The sequence below is a fragment of the Halichoerus grypus genome, chromosome 3 (assembly GCF_964656455.1).
Source record: "Halichoerus grypus chromosome 3, mHalGry1.hap1.1, whole genome shotgun sequence".
In the NCBI taxonomy this organism is placed as follows: Eukaryota; Metazoa; Chordata; class Mammalia; order Carnivora; family Phocidae; genus Halichoerus; species Halichoerus grypus.
Genome location: NC_135714.1, coordinates 102,828,428 through 102,843,412, shown reverse-complemented (window position 1 = coordinate 102,843,412; position 14,985 = coordinate 102,828,428). Strand labels below are relative to the sequence as shown.

At 37.2% G+C, this 14,985-nt stretch overlaps 1 protein-coding gene across 6 annotated transcripts in view; it reads left to right on the top strand.

Moving 5' to 3' along the window:
• The window catches only part of PRDM5 (PR/SET domain 5), a 191,446-nt gene that overhangs the window by 127,999 nt on the left and 48,462 nt on the right, over positions 1–14,985 (top strand). For 5 of the 6 annotated variants that reach the window (XR_013446444.1, XM_036099222.2, XM_078069187.1 and 2 more), the window contains one exon: positions 12,756–12,841. The exons of the other annotated variant lie outside the window; for it this stretch is intronic. Coding sequence is in view for 4 of the 5 variants with exons in the window: in XM_036099222.2 (XP_035955115.1) it covers positions 12,756–12,841 (86 nt within the window). In the remaining variant the exon portion in view is untranslated. The remainder of the gene's footprint in view (positions 1–12,755; positions 12,842–14,985) is intronic. 6 annotated transcript variants of the gene reach the window in all.

The following is a 14,985-nucleotide window of genomic DNA, read 5'->3' as shown; positions in this document are numbered from 1 at the left end:
TGAAAATGTTATTTTTTACAAACCCTGTATCCACCTTCTGAAGTCCATTCATTCTTCATAATTAGGTGATTAGAATAAGAACATGCACAGCAAGTGTGCACAAGGCATTTGCTTTTAAAGATTACTAAAATACAGTACTCTTCACTTTTAGAATAGACGGAATTTCATAAATTTTGTAGTTCAAGTCTCTTCATTGAACCCATGCCCCACAAAATACAGTGAATTGCTAAGGTTACACTACTTGTATATTGTTCCTCTAGAGCTAAATTAAGGCTTTAACTTTGTTCAGTGTACACTTCACTGGTATTTTTAGTTCTTATTCTAAGTTTTACTGTTACTCTTAAACTTACTGTAGAATTACATACATTCCTTCCATGATGTTTGATGATAGTATCTTGTTGACATATCAACCAATTGAGGTTAATAATCTCGACTTGGAAGCTTGAGGGTCTGTAATTTGTTACTTAATTCCACTTATGGAGAAATTTTCCCACCACAAAGTCAGCTATCTCCACTTCTTGTTATTTAATACCTAGTTCATATCCAAAGTATGGACTGTGGAGTCATATGACAGGCTTTCAAACTCCATTTTATTCATTTCCTCCCTGCGTGAGCTTTATAGTAAGTTGCTTAGTTTCCTCATTTAAAGGACTGGGGTAAGAACAATTCCAACGGGGATGCATCTCTCACTGTCAAATAAATAAACAAATAAAAGAAATTGAGGAAGACACAAAGAAATGGAAAAACATTCCATGTTCATGGATTGGAAGAACAAATATTGTGAAAATGTCAATGCTACCTAGAGCAATCTACACATTCAATGCAATCCCTATCAAAATACCATCCACTTTTTTTAAAGAAATGGAACAAATAATCCTAAAATTTGTATGGAACCAAAAAAGACCCCGAATAGCCAGAGGAATGTTGAAAAAGAAAAGCAAAGCTGGTGGCATCACAATTCTGGACTTCAAGCTCTATTACAAAGCTGTCATCATCAAGACAGTATGGTACTGGTACAAAAACAGACACATAGATCAATGGAACAGAATAGAGAGCCCAGAAATGGACCCTCAACTCTATGGTCAACTAATCTTCGACAAAGCAGGAAAGAATGTCCAATGGCAAAAAGACAGTCTCTTCAACAAGTGGTGTTGGGAAAATTGGACAGCCACATGCAGAAGAATGAAACTGGACCATTTCCTTACACCACACACAAAAACAGACTCCAGATGGTTGAAAGACCTAAATGCGAGGCAGGAGTCCATCAAAATCCTAAAGGAGAACACAGGCAGCAATAAAAATCTTAAAAAAAAAAGAACAGTCCTAACGTCATGGCACTGTTTTGAGGAGCAAATGAAAAGTCTGTGTCAGGAACTTTGCAGGGCGCCTAGCACAGTGTGCGCATGCGGTGTGTGAGCTGCTGCCGCCACGGTGGCTCTTTGCTCTGTCTTCGTAATTCCTGCCTGTATTTAACCACAGTTATGCAACCTCCCTTGATATACGGTCTGACCTTCTGTTCCCAGTGTCATCATCATCATCTTTTTATAACCTTTAGCAGCAGAATATAGATCATCTGTAGAACATAGAGGAGGGTTTGCTGTCAGACAGGGCTGGTCTGGGGTGAGTGAGGGTGCGTGTACTGTGTGTCAGCGTCAGTGTCAGTGAAGGTGAAATGTTTAGGTCTGTGCCTGGCAGGCAGCTCTGTAATTTATCATCTGGTTTCCTATGCTACAGTGACAGGGATGGCACTCTGTGGGTCAGCCGAAATAGTAGAGCACATTCTCCTGTTGGTTTATAGCTTCGGAGGGTCGGTGAGAGCTGGGGCTAATTCCGCAAGGGAATCCATGGACTGTGACAAGAATTCCATCAGTTGTTCATAAATTATGAAAGAAATTCTAGGAACTGCTTTTGGGGTTTTAAAGCTCTGGGCCAGAAGGTTAATTACTTGCCTACAGTTCCAACCAACTTTTCCTGTTAATAGATACCGGCTGTGTTGGCCCTTCTGTTCTAGGCTTGCTTGCACACTGTTGTATGAATGTAGTAATAAATCATTGTCTTAGGAAACAGTTAATTTTTTTTAGTAAATACCTGTGATCAGCTTAGAAATAAAGGATCAGTATATTATAATTCAGTTATACTTGGATTTTAGCCATTGTTTTTCTGATTCTTTGTCTAAAAGAATTTATTCATTCTTTTTAGAATATTTGTTCAAAATTACAAAAATGGTAGCTATAAATAATTATAAACAACAATAAGACAATATGGCAATTATTAATAAATAAAAATAGACAATTAGCAAAGTCACTATGAACGCAAATGAAAATTTAAGGCATGTTTTTCACATTTTTATAAGAATTAGATAACTTGCTTGTGTTGAGAGGAAGCTTATTTTGCTATATTTATTTTCTAAGTGGTTAATTACTAACATTAGGTCATATTGAATGTTCTCTTACCTGCAGATAAACTAAGAGTTCACAGAACAGTTGAGTGTAGAATCTGCACAGAAGTAAATGATATTCTTAGCATAACACTTTCGGAGCCTTAGATTTTCCCTAAGAAGTCATTCGTAAAGTCTTGAACTACATGATTTTTGTTCTCCATGTTATTTTGACACTTAAGATCATTTTTGAACACTGACCACATTAGTGGAATATAGTGTTTCTTTCCTTTTTTTTTCTTGCTGTACTTTGCTGCTCCCGTTTGATTTTGAGTTAGTGACAAGTGCTTATAACAACTTAAAAGAGAGATATGGAGAAACGTCCATTTTGATTTTCATTGATAGTATTATTATCTATTTTTAAATATTTTTTCAAAAAATATCAAAGGCCCTAGTTTCTAATGCAAAAGCTATAATGCTTATGTCAGGGTTTGTCAGAGGACGGATAGAGGCACAGAGGGAAGGGCGAGGGAGTGACAGTGGTCTTGGAATGTAGCATCATGAACCAAATGAAGTAGTAATATAGTCACAGAGTCTAACAAGAGGGATCATTTAAAATATATCATTGTTTAGTAACTCTCTTTTTATCACTTCTTCATTTTTTTTTTTTTTTTGGTACACTGAGATCCTCAAAAATGGAAGTGTCGCAGGCAACAGTTTTCATCACCTGTATCTCAACAGCTTTATCTATTAGTCCATTTCTACATAATATTATGAATAGCTACCTCTGTTAAATTTGGAACACCAACATTGTCCTTTAAGAAAACTACAAGAGATTGGGTTTCCTCTGATACTTGCTTTCTCCTGCCATTACTACCACTTTCTCCCCTGAGGACAACTTCTCTGGGTGTTGTTTTCCCACGACTCTGAAGTGTGCTTCAGGGCCGGGGAAGGTTTTACCCCTTTTCTAGTTTGGGGGGTAAGGAGAATCATTTTCAGGGTTTCATGCTGCTCAAAGTTATATAGTCTTGATTCTTCCTTGCTGGCACTGTTAGCAGGAAGCCCCTCCGTGTGCAGCTCCTGAGGTTTAACTACTTCATCACCCCAGGACCACTGTTCACAAACTATGCTCATAAATATGAGGCTAAATAAAACTTTTGGTAGAAATTCCTAAACACGGGAAACTGCTGGGTGAAAGGATTAGTTTTCCCACTGAAGTCTGACTCCCTACCAACAAAACCAAATCAGTAATTACCTTACCTTTCTCTACTTACCTATCTTAAAGTGTCCCTTAACACAGTAGTGGGGAGAATTCATGTAGTTTTTCTTTCTTGGTCAGAACCTTGAAAACTTTGCCAGTGTCTGGATCATTCAGATGTTTCTCCTGTTTGTGAAGCAATCCCCTTTGCTTTTGTCGGTGTGCACATGAAGGAGTCGTACTCCCTCAGACAAATCGCATGTGATGGGTGTCATTTATACACCTGGTCGACTGAAGCCTCGAGTAAGGAGTCTTTGACTTTCTCTTCCTAGCTAATTATATATTTTTAACTATTCATTAACTCTTGTACTTTTTTTTATTCTGCATCATGTATTCTATTTTGTTTGCATCTGTAAAACTCATTTTTTATTTTGCCTTCAACCCAAAAATAGTTGTGGCTCTTTATTTGAGATTAGAATATTAGTGAGCACGTGACTCTCCTATTTTTCTGCTTCCCTGTGAACCTCACCTCATTTGACTTGGCATCTCTTCAGAAATGAGGGATGGATACTGTTAACTGTAAGATTCTTTTTTTTTTTTTTTTTTTAAGATTTCATTTATTTATTTGAGAGAGAGAATGAGATAGAGAGAGCATGAGAGTGGGTAGGGTCAGAGGGAGAAGCAGACTCCCCACTGAGCAGGAGCCCGATGCAGGACTCGATCCCAGGACTCCAGGATCATGACCTCAGCCAAAGGCAGCCGCTCAACCAACTGAGCCACCCAGGCGCCCTAATTGTAAGACTCTTAAGGAGAAGAATGCATTTTTTACTTTTTTTTTTTTTTTGTCATTCCATTCATAGAACCTGGCATTTAAAAAAAGACTTGATTTGTTTTGATTCAGGTGGTAAAAGTATTTTGAGAAGTAAAGATCTCCGCATTTAGTAAATTTTTATTTTTGTATTTTACTGCCCATTTCCTTCTAATAGTAAACTCTTTACACTTTTAAAAGTAGAGCATCTCTGTAAATACTCAAGGAGAAAATGTCAAGTTCAGACTTTTGTTGTCTTTCTTTCAAAGAGGGTGTCCTTGGGCTTAACTTCTTCAGATCAAGTGATATTTTTGCAGAATTTAATTAATAGGAGCATTCCAAGAGTAACAATGTGGGGTTCAGTGAGGTTAGTGGAGTTTCATGGCTCTTTTTGCTCCTGGAGAAAAAATAAGTATTTCAAATCATAGGAAATGCCAAGAATGAACTTGAGCTACTCCCATCTGTCAGGGTAGCATTTCACTTTTCTCTGTGGTGTACTTTTAGTTTATTAGATGCTCCATAAATTGAAGGGATTAGAATGGTGGAATTGGACAAGTGATTGGGCGGTGCTTGCCCCATTACATTTTTTGTTTAATTTTTATTTAGAATGAGTCACTTTTATGTCTTATAACAATTTCCTTAGTCCACAAAAGCAAAATAAGCCAGTCCCATGATATTTGTGGAAAACAAATTTAAAGTTCTAAAGAATTCCCATATAGAGCTTTTATTTTGAAGTCCAACCACATGGAACCATCTTATTTTTCATGAAACACACACTTTCAAAGTTTGCTTGTTCATTTGAAAGTTGCCCTCTCCAAAACTGATTTTCGTCAGAAAACTCAAAGTAAAAAATAAAACTGTGTTTCCAAAATCTTTAAACCTTATTTAATTTAATTATTTAAACATTATTTAATTTGGAGTCACTGAAAGTGGGAGTTTAATTTTATTCCATCTTAAATTACATTTTCTGTGTGTATACATCTTTTCATCTTTTTAGAAAATTATGAGAGCTCTCTGAATCTCATAGGTTTTTTTTTTTAAAGATTTTATTTATTTATTTGACAGAGAGAGACACAGCGAGAGAGGGAACACAAGCAGGGGGAGTGGAAGAGGGAGAAGCAGGCTTCCCGCGGAGCAGGGAGACTGATGTGGGGCTTGAACCCAGGACCCTGGGATCATGACCTGAGCCAAAGGCAGACGCTTAACGACTGAGCCACCCAGGCACCCTGAAATCTCATAGGTTTTAAAAATATGCTGACAAAATAAAAGTTAAAATTATTAAACTGTTTTCTGAGAATAATCTATTTTTATTTTAGTCAAAATCTCTTAAAATGTATACATTATATATTAAGCTTTTCTGCTTCATTAAAATCTTTCAAAGCATAGGGCTCATTGGCATTACACATCTCTTGTTGCTTTTTTTAATTTTATTTTATTACGTTATGTTAATCACAATACATTACATCATTAGTTTTTGATGTGGTGTTCCATGATTCATTGTTTGCGTATAACCCCCAATGCTCCATTCAATGTGTGCCCTCTTTAATACCCATCACCAGGCTAACCCATCCCCCAACTCCCCTCCCCTCTAGAACCCTCAGTTTGTTTCTCAGAGTCCATAGTCTCTCATGGTTCGTCTCCCCCTCCGATTTCCCCCCTTCATTTTTCCCTTCCTACTACTTTTTTTTTTAAACATATAATGTATTATTTGTTTCAGAGGTACAGCTCTGTGATTCATCAGTCTTACACAATTCACAGTGCCCACCATAGCACATACCCTCCCCAATGTCCATCACCCAGCCACCCCATCCCTCCCACTCTCCACCACTCCAGCAACCGTCACATCTCTTTTTAAATTGTGGTAAAATATACAGAACATAAAATTTATAATTTTAACCATTTGTCATTTTAACACTTTTTAATTTTCTAGGTTGATCATGGTCATTATTGCTAAATTTGTTGCAGTCAATGTGTTTAGTAGCTTGAAATAAAATTTTATCTCTGATTCCTTTTATAGAGTGGCCAAGTTTATTTCTTAAATCCAGGGGCTGATTTAAGAATATCAAGGTTTGCAAGATTTTGTTTTGTTAATTTCTTATTACATAAACATAGATCTTAAGAAAAGATTTGTGTCAAGTTGTTAGATGTTGAGTTAGTTTGGAGCAATAGATGGATAGTCAGTGAAAACTGTGGCTTTAGGATCCTTTTATCATGGAGATGCATGCCAACATGCACTCCCTTCACCCATTTTAAGATTCTGTTTTAATATTAATATGTTAATCCTTTGATGAGGGTTAGAGTTCTTTCTGATGTCTTGAATTAAAATTATATTGCATAAAACAATGGTGACATCAATAAATTGTCATTCTAATGGCATATATTAAACTAGAATCTGACTTCTTCCAATTGTTTTTAGCCATATTTGCCAGTGGATGGTTATTGTTGTAGTGCATTTTCTTCTTCAAAGACTCAAGGCAACTTTTTTGAGGGCCAGGCTAGACTCTGTAAGGTGTTCCCTGTGGCATCCAGATGCCCCCTCTCGTTACCACTAGCTGCATCTAGAAGGCCATCTCCAATTTTCTGGAGCTCTTTTCTGAACATCCTCCACACTCCTCCCCACACATTTCGAATACTTTTAAGCTACTTCCATCTCAGGTATGCCAGCAGTGAGAATTTAGAGGCACTTATTTCAAGCCCAGTAAGCTTAAATAATTCTAATTCAAATATGAAGAATTAAAAAGTGTGCCTCAATCATGTGAAATTGGCATCAAGGATTGGCATTGGCATTCATTCGCTTCTTCTGCCTTTCATAACAACTTGAGCTCAGTCCTTCGGCTCACTCCCACAGAGATCTTCCTTAAACCTATCTCCTTGTTTTATTTTCTTCATGTAGTGTATCAGTATCTGAAACTATCTTGGGGTCTTTCTCTACTTTTTCTTGTCTTTCTCATTACACTAGGAAAATTGAAAGGCAGTGACTTTGTGAATCTTTGTGCAACTGCATTCCAAAGCCCAGGACAGTAATGAGAAGAGGGTATGTGCTCAAAAAATATTTAATGCATGACTAAAGTAGCTTCATGAGTATCCACTTTGTGGTACCTTTGGAAATCAACTTAAAATCAACCTCTACAATTGCCATCAATGTTTCTGTTTGTTCCTTGATATGTTTGAAGAAAACACAAATGGATTTTAATGCTTAGTGTCAGAACATAATTTAAAGAAAGAAGCATTTCAAAGAACTCATCTGTTTTCCTTAGTTAAGTGAAAAACATTTTGCCATTATGTACATGTCAATATTATTTGAGTTACTGTGGTCATTAAATTTGACTATTGGTAGTTAAATTTCATAGATATTTCCCAGTATTGTATTTACCTTCTAAATTTTGAAGGTGGTTACCTATATATAGTTCTCAATGCACAGCTTTATATTATGTTAGTATTTGCATTCACTTGGGACCTGCTTTGAGGCATAACACACATTCCTAACCTGCCCTCTACTTTTTCCTGAAGAGCTTTGATAAGTAAAAGAATGCTTGAATTTACCAGCCAGAAAGATCTGGTTAATGTTAACTGCTATTGCAAGAAGCCGAGTTTTTGTCAAAAACTTTAGAAAGGTTAACCTAATTTACACAAAATACTAGCCGTATTATTAATTTATGTAATGGCATAAGAGTTAAGGGTTAAAATTCTGATTCCACCACCTAATAGCTGTGTCATCCTGAGCAAAGTACTTATCCTTTCAGTGGCTTACTTTCCTCATTTGTAACTAGGGATAGAATACCTAGATCATAAGGTTGCAAGAATTGAAATTGTTAATATACGTTAGGCATTCTGAACAGAACAGAGGTTCTATATGTTTCAGCTATTATTATTTCCATTTAGATTGGTTTTTAGCTATTTTTTAGCTAATTACTAGATTAATTTTCAGGTTAGTTAAAATTTGAACATTTTAATTAGCCTGAGCAAAATGAAGACAATGTTTAAATCTATCAGAGATATTAAAAAAAATAGTAGTTCTTGGGGCACCTGGGTGGCTCAGTCAGTTAAACGTCTGACTCTTGGTTACAGCTCAGGTCATGATCTTAGGGTCCTGAGATCGAGCCCCCATGTAGGGCTCCTTGCTCAGCAGAGAGCCTGCTTTTCCCTCTCCCTCTGGCCCTCCCCCAGCTCACACACTCTCTCAAATAAATACATAAATGAAATCTAAAAAAATGGTAGTTCCTTGGATTTGCTTCATATTGTACTTCAGAACCTATGTACTGGCATTGTTCAAGTAAGAAAGAAAGATTTATATTCTCAGGGTTAACTCAAATTGAAGATTGGTTCCTGTTTGCTCCAGAATAATTTTATGTGTAGACAAATGTATTTCCTAGAGACATATTTATCACAATAATTTGAAATAATGAAGATACCATATGCATAATGTGAAAAAACTAAGAATAACAGCTTCCTTTAGTATGAAAATTAGACAAATGACTTTAATAGTTATTAGCATGTTGACTTACACAGGTAACCTTCAGCTTCAGATTATGTGGGACCGCAAATGGCTTTGTCCTCAGAGTCTTAAGGGCAGGATTCCTGCAAAGATGCTCCAACCAAACAGGTAGAGAAGGTAGCAATTTAATGTACAGTCTGGGCTGATTTGCAAACCACATAGTCTAGATTTCAAATGAATTTTGTTTATCAAAGCCATTCACCCAGTGACATTCTTTAAAACTGGAGTTATATTCTGGGAGAGTAGAATGAATAAGTAGAGTTAGACTTACTCAAGTTTCCCAAACATACCAGCTCAGTATCACTGGATTTCAGTGTTGGAGTAGGGATGGGGCAGCAATTCAGTCCTCTAGAGATACCAGTTTCTCTTCTGGGCAGTTTACATCAGCCTCATGGGCAGCAGAGAGATAGACATCATTGAAAATAATAATTGCCAACACTGTGAGTCAGGTGACTGTATTAGTTTGCTAGGACTGCTGTAACAAAGTACCACAAACTGAGTAGCTTAAACAGTGATTTGTTGTCTCACGGTTCTGAAGGCTAGAAGTCTGAGATCAAGGTGTCAGCAGGGTCACATCCCCTTTGAAGGCACTAGGGAAGAATCTGTTTTAGGTCCTGGCTTCTGGTAGTTCTTTGCCTTGTGGCAGCATCTCTGTGCTCTTTGCATGGGGTTCTCCCTGTGTGTCTCTGTCTTCGTATGACCATCTTCCTATAAGGATACCAGTCAGATTAGATTAGGGATCCACACTACTCAAAGAACATTTCCAAGGACATATTTTGAGGTACTGGAGTGGGGGGGTTAGGACTTCAACATATGAATTAGAGGTGGGGGGCACAGTTCAAACCATAATAGTTAACTGGGTATTTTTATTGTCCTAGTTGGGAAAGTGGTGAAAGTGAAGGGAATACTGTTAATCATTGTTCTGGGATAACCAGCATAAACTGAGACTGCCTTAGGCAAACCTGAATATATGGTCACTGTCCCTATGAGATAGATACAATTTATCCCATTTTTCAGAGGTTCAGTGAGGTTGAATAACTTCCCCAGAGTTATAACTAGAAAGAGGACAAGTATTATTCAAATTCAGGACAATCAGATTCTAAAAAAAGGAGAAAATCTATGCTTCTAACAAGAGAAAAGTTAACATTTTCATGTCTATAGAGAAAATTTCTATATTATGACACTAGGTAAGGTAGGGAATGAATTTGTTATGCTGCATTCTCTAAAATTCCTTAACTATATCTCTTTCCTTGCTTAATCAAGTTAGCTATGATGAGAGAAAATAATAACCTGGTATATTATATTAGGCTTAATTAACATAAAATTTACCTGATGACTGCGAGTCTTTGATTTTTGTTTCCTGGCTAGTCTATTGGTATTTGGAGAGCAAGAAAACACTTAAAGCTATACAAAGAGAATAGCCATGAATATTAAATTATTTTAGGCTTGCTAGAAAATTGTTGAAATGACTTTTTGTAAGTGTAAACCACTTTACTATTTTTATCATGCTTTATTTGTAATCTAGATTTGATTTTTGATTGGCTTGTTAATAAACATTTTAGCATTCTTCATTATCTATCACTAGAGTAAGATAAACGTTGAAAATCTAGAAGTTTGCTTTTCATACTTTATGAAGAAGGAAATAAAAAATTATCTGGAATTCTATGATGCAGGTGTTACCACCATCAGATTAGCGTTTTGCTGTATTCTTCAGTTCTTTTTTTGCAAGGGGGGTATGCATGGGAAAGGTTAGATGGTCAAGAACTCAATAAATGATAGTTGTTGCTACTACTCCTTCTACTGCCGATGCTGTTGCTACTGCTATTGCTATTAATATTATTTTCATTTTTGTCATCATCATCAAGGAGAATTCTAGAAATAATCAGTATGACTTAGAGCCTGGATGCAGGGGGGAGTGAGTAAAAGGAAGTACGTTGGAGGGCTAAGTTTCTTATTTGGTAACTGGGTGAGTGTGGTATAACTAATCAGGACAGAATAAACAGGATACCCAGGATCAGAAGTTGAAGACATGAATTCAGAATGCTGTATTTGACTTGTTCATGGGCTATCCAAATGAAGATACCTGGTTGACATATGGCTATCTCAAGACCAGGTCTCAACAGAGAGATCTGGAATTAAGATAAATATATATTATCAACTTAGTGTTAAAATAAGATTATACTTTCATAGTTTTTCAAATAAATTGGACTCTACACCTTCAGTCTTCTGACAATAAGGACACCCATAGGGCCATAATTATAATAAGGCCAAAAATTCCAGGTCCACTTATCTAGTACAAAGGTTGATTTTTATCTCACAGAAGAAGTTGGCAAGTCTAGATAGTTCTTTAAAGAGTCCTGTTTCTGTTTGTACTGCCATTGTTACTTTATTATTTATTTATTTATTTCCATTCTGGATGGTTGTCATCATTTTACAGTGCCCAGTTCAAGGGGAGAGTCCTGGGTGCTCCTTCTCAGGGAGAGGCTGGGAAATTGCGGCTGTGCTGGGGGCTCTGCTGTATTCGCTCCCCTGTGATGTTACTGCTGAAAACACTCAGTTCATAGACAGAGCAAGGCCCCTCAAGAATGTCGCTGTCATCTCATGATTAGGGAGAGGTCAAGGAAGACCGTGATGCCAAGTGACCATTGGAGCAACAAGGACTTCATTGTTGACCTGATAGGGGAGTTTGCTGGAATAATGCGAGTGATACCCGGATTGAATGAGAATGAGAATCAAATGGGACACGAGGGAGTAAGGGACTAACTTGTGCTGCTTGTGAAAAGCCCTGTCCCTGAGGGAAAGGAAAGACAGGACGGTTTACATTTGCAGAAGGCAAACATTATACTGTATCCATCTTTGATTGTAGGGTCTAGCATCCTCCCGTGTAAGTGCATTGTTAAATGAGACAATAAAGAAGAAATAGTGATTTTGAGTTACTGTTCTTTCTAAATAATTAGGCTTTGACTAGAGGGCAGCTTCAGATTCCTCCTGGAGACTAAATTTTGTCACATTTTTGTCATTTCACAGTAGAATTTTTTTTTTTGAATGTGATGTGTACGTTTACTTGTAAGTTTTTTTTTAAAACAATGGCTTGGCTCTTTTCTAAATAATAACCTCTAGATGCAAGATACGCACTTATAGCAGCAAGTATGGATCAATTATTAAACTACCAGTGGTTCTGTTTAACCTGTACCAATGTGTGAAATTCTTTTGAAACTCATCACCCCAACTGAGACAGAATATGAAGTCTTTCTTTGTTAAAACAATCAATAAATCAATTAAAGACCCCTATAATGAGTAGTACAGTGACAGAATGAATGGATTAATATAAAGTCCTTTTAAGGCATTCTTAAAATCAGAAGATTTAATTTGGGCTCAAGTAGTAAAAGGAATATGCTGGGGCACCTGGGTAGCTCAGTCGGTTAAGGGTCTGCCTTCGGCTCAGGTCATGATCCCAGGGTCCTGGGATCAAGCCCCATGTCAGGCTCCCTGCTCAGCAGGGGAGTCTGCTTCTCCCTCTGCCTCTCCCTCTGCCCCTGCTCGTGTGCCCTCTCTCACTCCCTCACTCTCAAATAAATAAAATCTTTAAAAAAAATAAAAATAAATGGAATATGCAAGAAGCCTGCTGCTGGCCAGTGGTGAAATGCTGGAAGTGCTCTGGGCTCAGTCCCTCTCCGTGGCTCAGTCCCTCTCTGCAGGAGGGGAAGGCGCAGCCCATTGCCCTGCAGCGCCCATGGTGTGTCAGCCCAGCTGTGCAGGGAGCCTCTTTTTGGCCGTGCAAAGAGCATACGTGGTGATTAGGATATGAGTTGGGGGAGTGATAGCAGTGCTTGCTTTGCTAGTTTACTTTTTTCTGACCTGGAGACTTCCTTTGCAGGTGAGCGTCCCTATCAATGCCCTTACTGTGAAAAAGGATTCAGTAAAAATGATGGACTGAAGATGCATATTCGTACTCACACCAGGGTAAGATTATATTCTGTCTCATTAATATTTATTATAAAACTATACTTAGTTTTTTTTGAAAAGATATTTAACTTGGCATGAGAAAGTAAAAGTGATGTATCTAAAATTATATGTTCATATTTAGGATGGACATTTGGGGATTAATTAAAAGACAAAACAATGAAAGAAACAAAAGTCCAAATTCCAAAAGGATCCCCATTCTTTGAATTAGGAATAAGTGCTCAGGAGTAATAAGAATTATCAATGGCAAACTGCCAAATAAATAGATCACAACATTTTAGGACTAAAAAGTATAAAATATGGTGCCTTGCAGAGCATTTGCCAGTAATAGGAACATTCTTGAAGAGAGGCGTGTCTGTAAGCATGTGAACACTAATTAATACACATGAGCAAATACATTTGCAAGAAAGACGTTGAAAATAATGTAAGTTATCGGAAGGGATAGAAAACAGGAAAGGACAACTCACTGCTCCACAGGGTGCTGCCTGGTACTGCCTTCCATTCTTTTCCAAGGGTGCCCTGTGTTTTTTAGCTTGTCAACACCTGTCACTACACTCTTGTCATTCTGTTACATACGGCTTTCCCAAACTCAAGCATCTGCCTCACCTGCTATATAAAAACCCGTGAGCAGCTCACCCTCCATCCAGCTACATTTCTTAATCCACTATTCTGTTTAGGGCACAATTAGATACTTTATATGAACTTTCCACTTGGAAATTTGATGTTTTAAATAGTTCTTGAATTTGCTTTACCTGTCTTTCCACTGTATTATCTCTCACACAGTTCCTTTTCAGTCTGGCCTTTTAAAGGTGCTTATGGTCTGTACATAAGTGACATGTTTTTCCAGCTTTGAAGAGACCTGCTTAATCCCCTAAGAGCAATTCTAATTTCGGCCTTTCCTGGATTTCACTTTTTTACCTTAGCTATAAAACACAAACTTTAGAGAAAACACATAATAATAATATCCTTTCCAGTATAATAATATTCTAGCCTTCTACTTCAGTTCTGTAGGCCATAAAAGATACCCTCAGAGGTCCTGTTAAGAAAATCACTCTTCTTGTCTTTCTGGTGGAGGACAGAGGCAGCTTCTCTACTCATTAAAGCAAATCCATAGCAGGTTTCCCCTTCTGGCTTACAACATCATATTTATATTATATGAATATTAGCAATTGGAGTACTTACTGAATATAAAATTACTTCATAAACAATAAAGGATTAGACAAATATGACTGCCTATAATGATATGACTTAAATATTTATTTCACCATGAGCATTATTAAAGAGATTTAAGTTAGTTTTAGTTCAGCCTAAGAAGTTATCGTATGTGTGCAGTCTTCATAGTGATGTTAATAATGTGTTTTAAAGCTGCCAGCATACAAGGAACCCTGGTTCCTCTCAGTGAAACTATTGATGTTAACCAAAATCTGGGCATGATGGGTACATAACTATATTATTGCACTTGATTACGGATGACAGACATGATTATACCACAGAAGAAAATCACTGCAGGAAAAAAAAATACCTTTTGGGTCCCCTTAAGAGAGTGATATTTCCAATTCGATTAGTTTTTTACTTTGTTTTAATATAAAGTTTATTAATGAGACTGATACAAATAGTTATAAAGACCACTAATCCCATGCCAGGTCTGGGCCTTCACATTTATTCATTTAAGAAGCCTTACAGAATTTAGATCTCATAACAACTTGTTAATGAATTTAAAAATTCTTTTAGGCCCCTATAAGGTAGATATTATTATGATCCCTTTTTTAAAAAATGAGAAACTGAGGCCCAAGCCAGTAAGGAGCAGAAATGAGATGGGAACCCAAGCAGATCGGCTGCAGAGCCGACCCCCTTACCTAGTACATACATCTGCCTTTTATTTACTTGAATATTTTGACTCTACCAGCTGATGTACTTTCTTGTATATTTTTAAACTAAACAAACTGCAGTAACGACCCCAAATTTAAAAGTCTCATGTTCATTTGAATATTTGAGCCTTGACTTGAGGATCCTGGAACTGCCTTGAGGTATCCAGGTGCAGCTGGTACCTTTTAGCAGCTCTCGAGCACTAACTGCAGGAAAAGAAAACAAATCCCAGCCTTTGATTAAGGGAGCACCCAACAGGGTCTCAACTAGAAGCACCC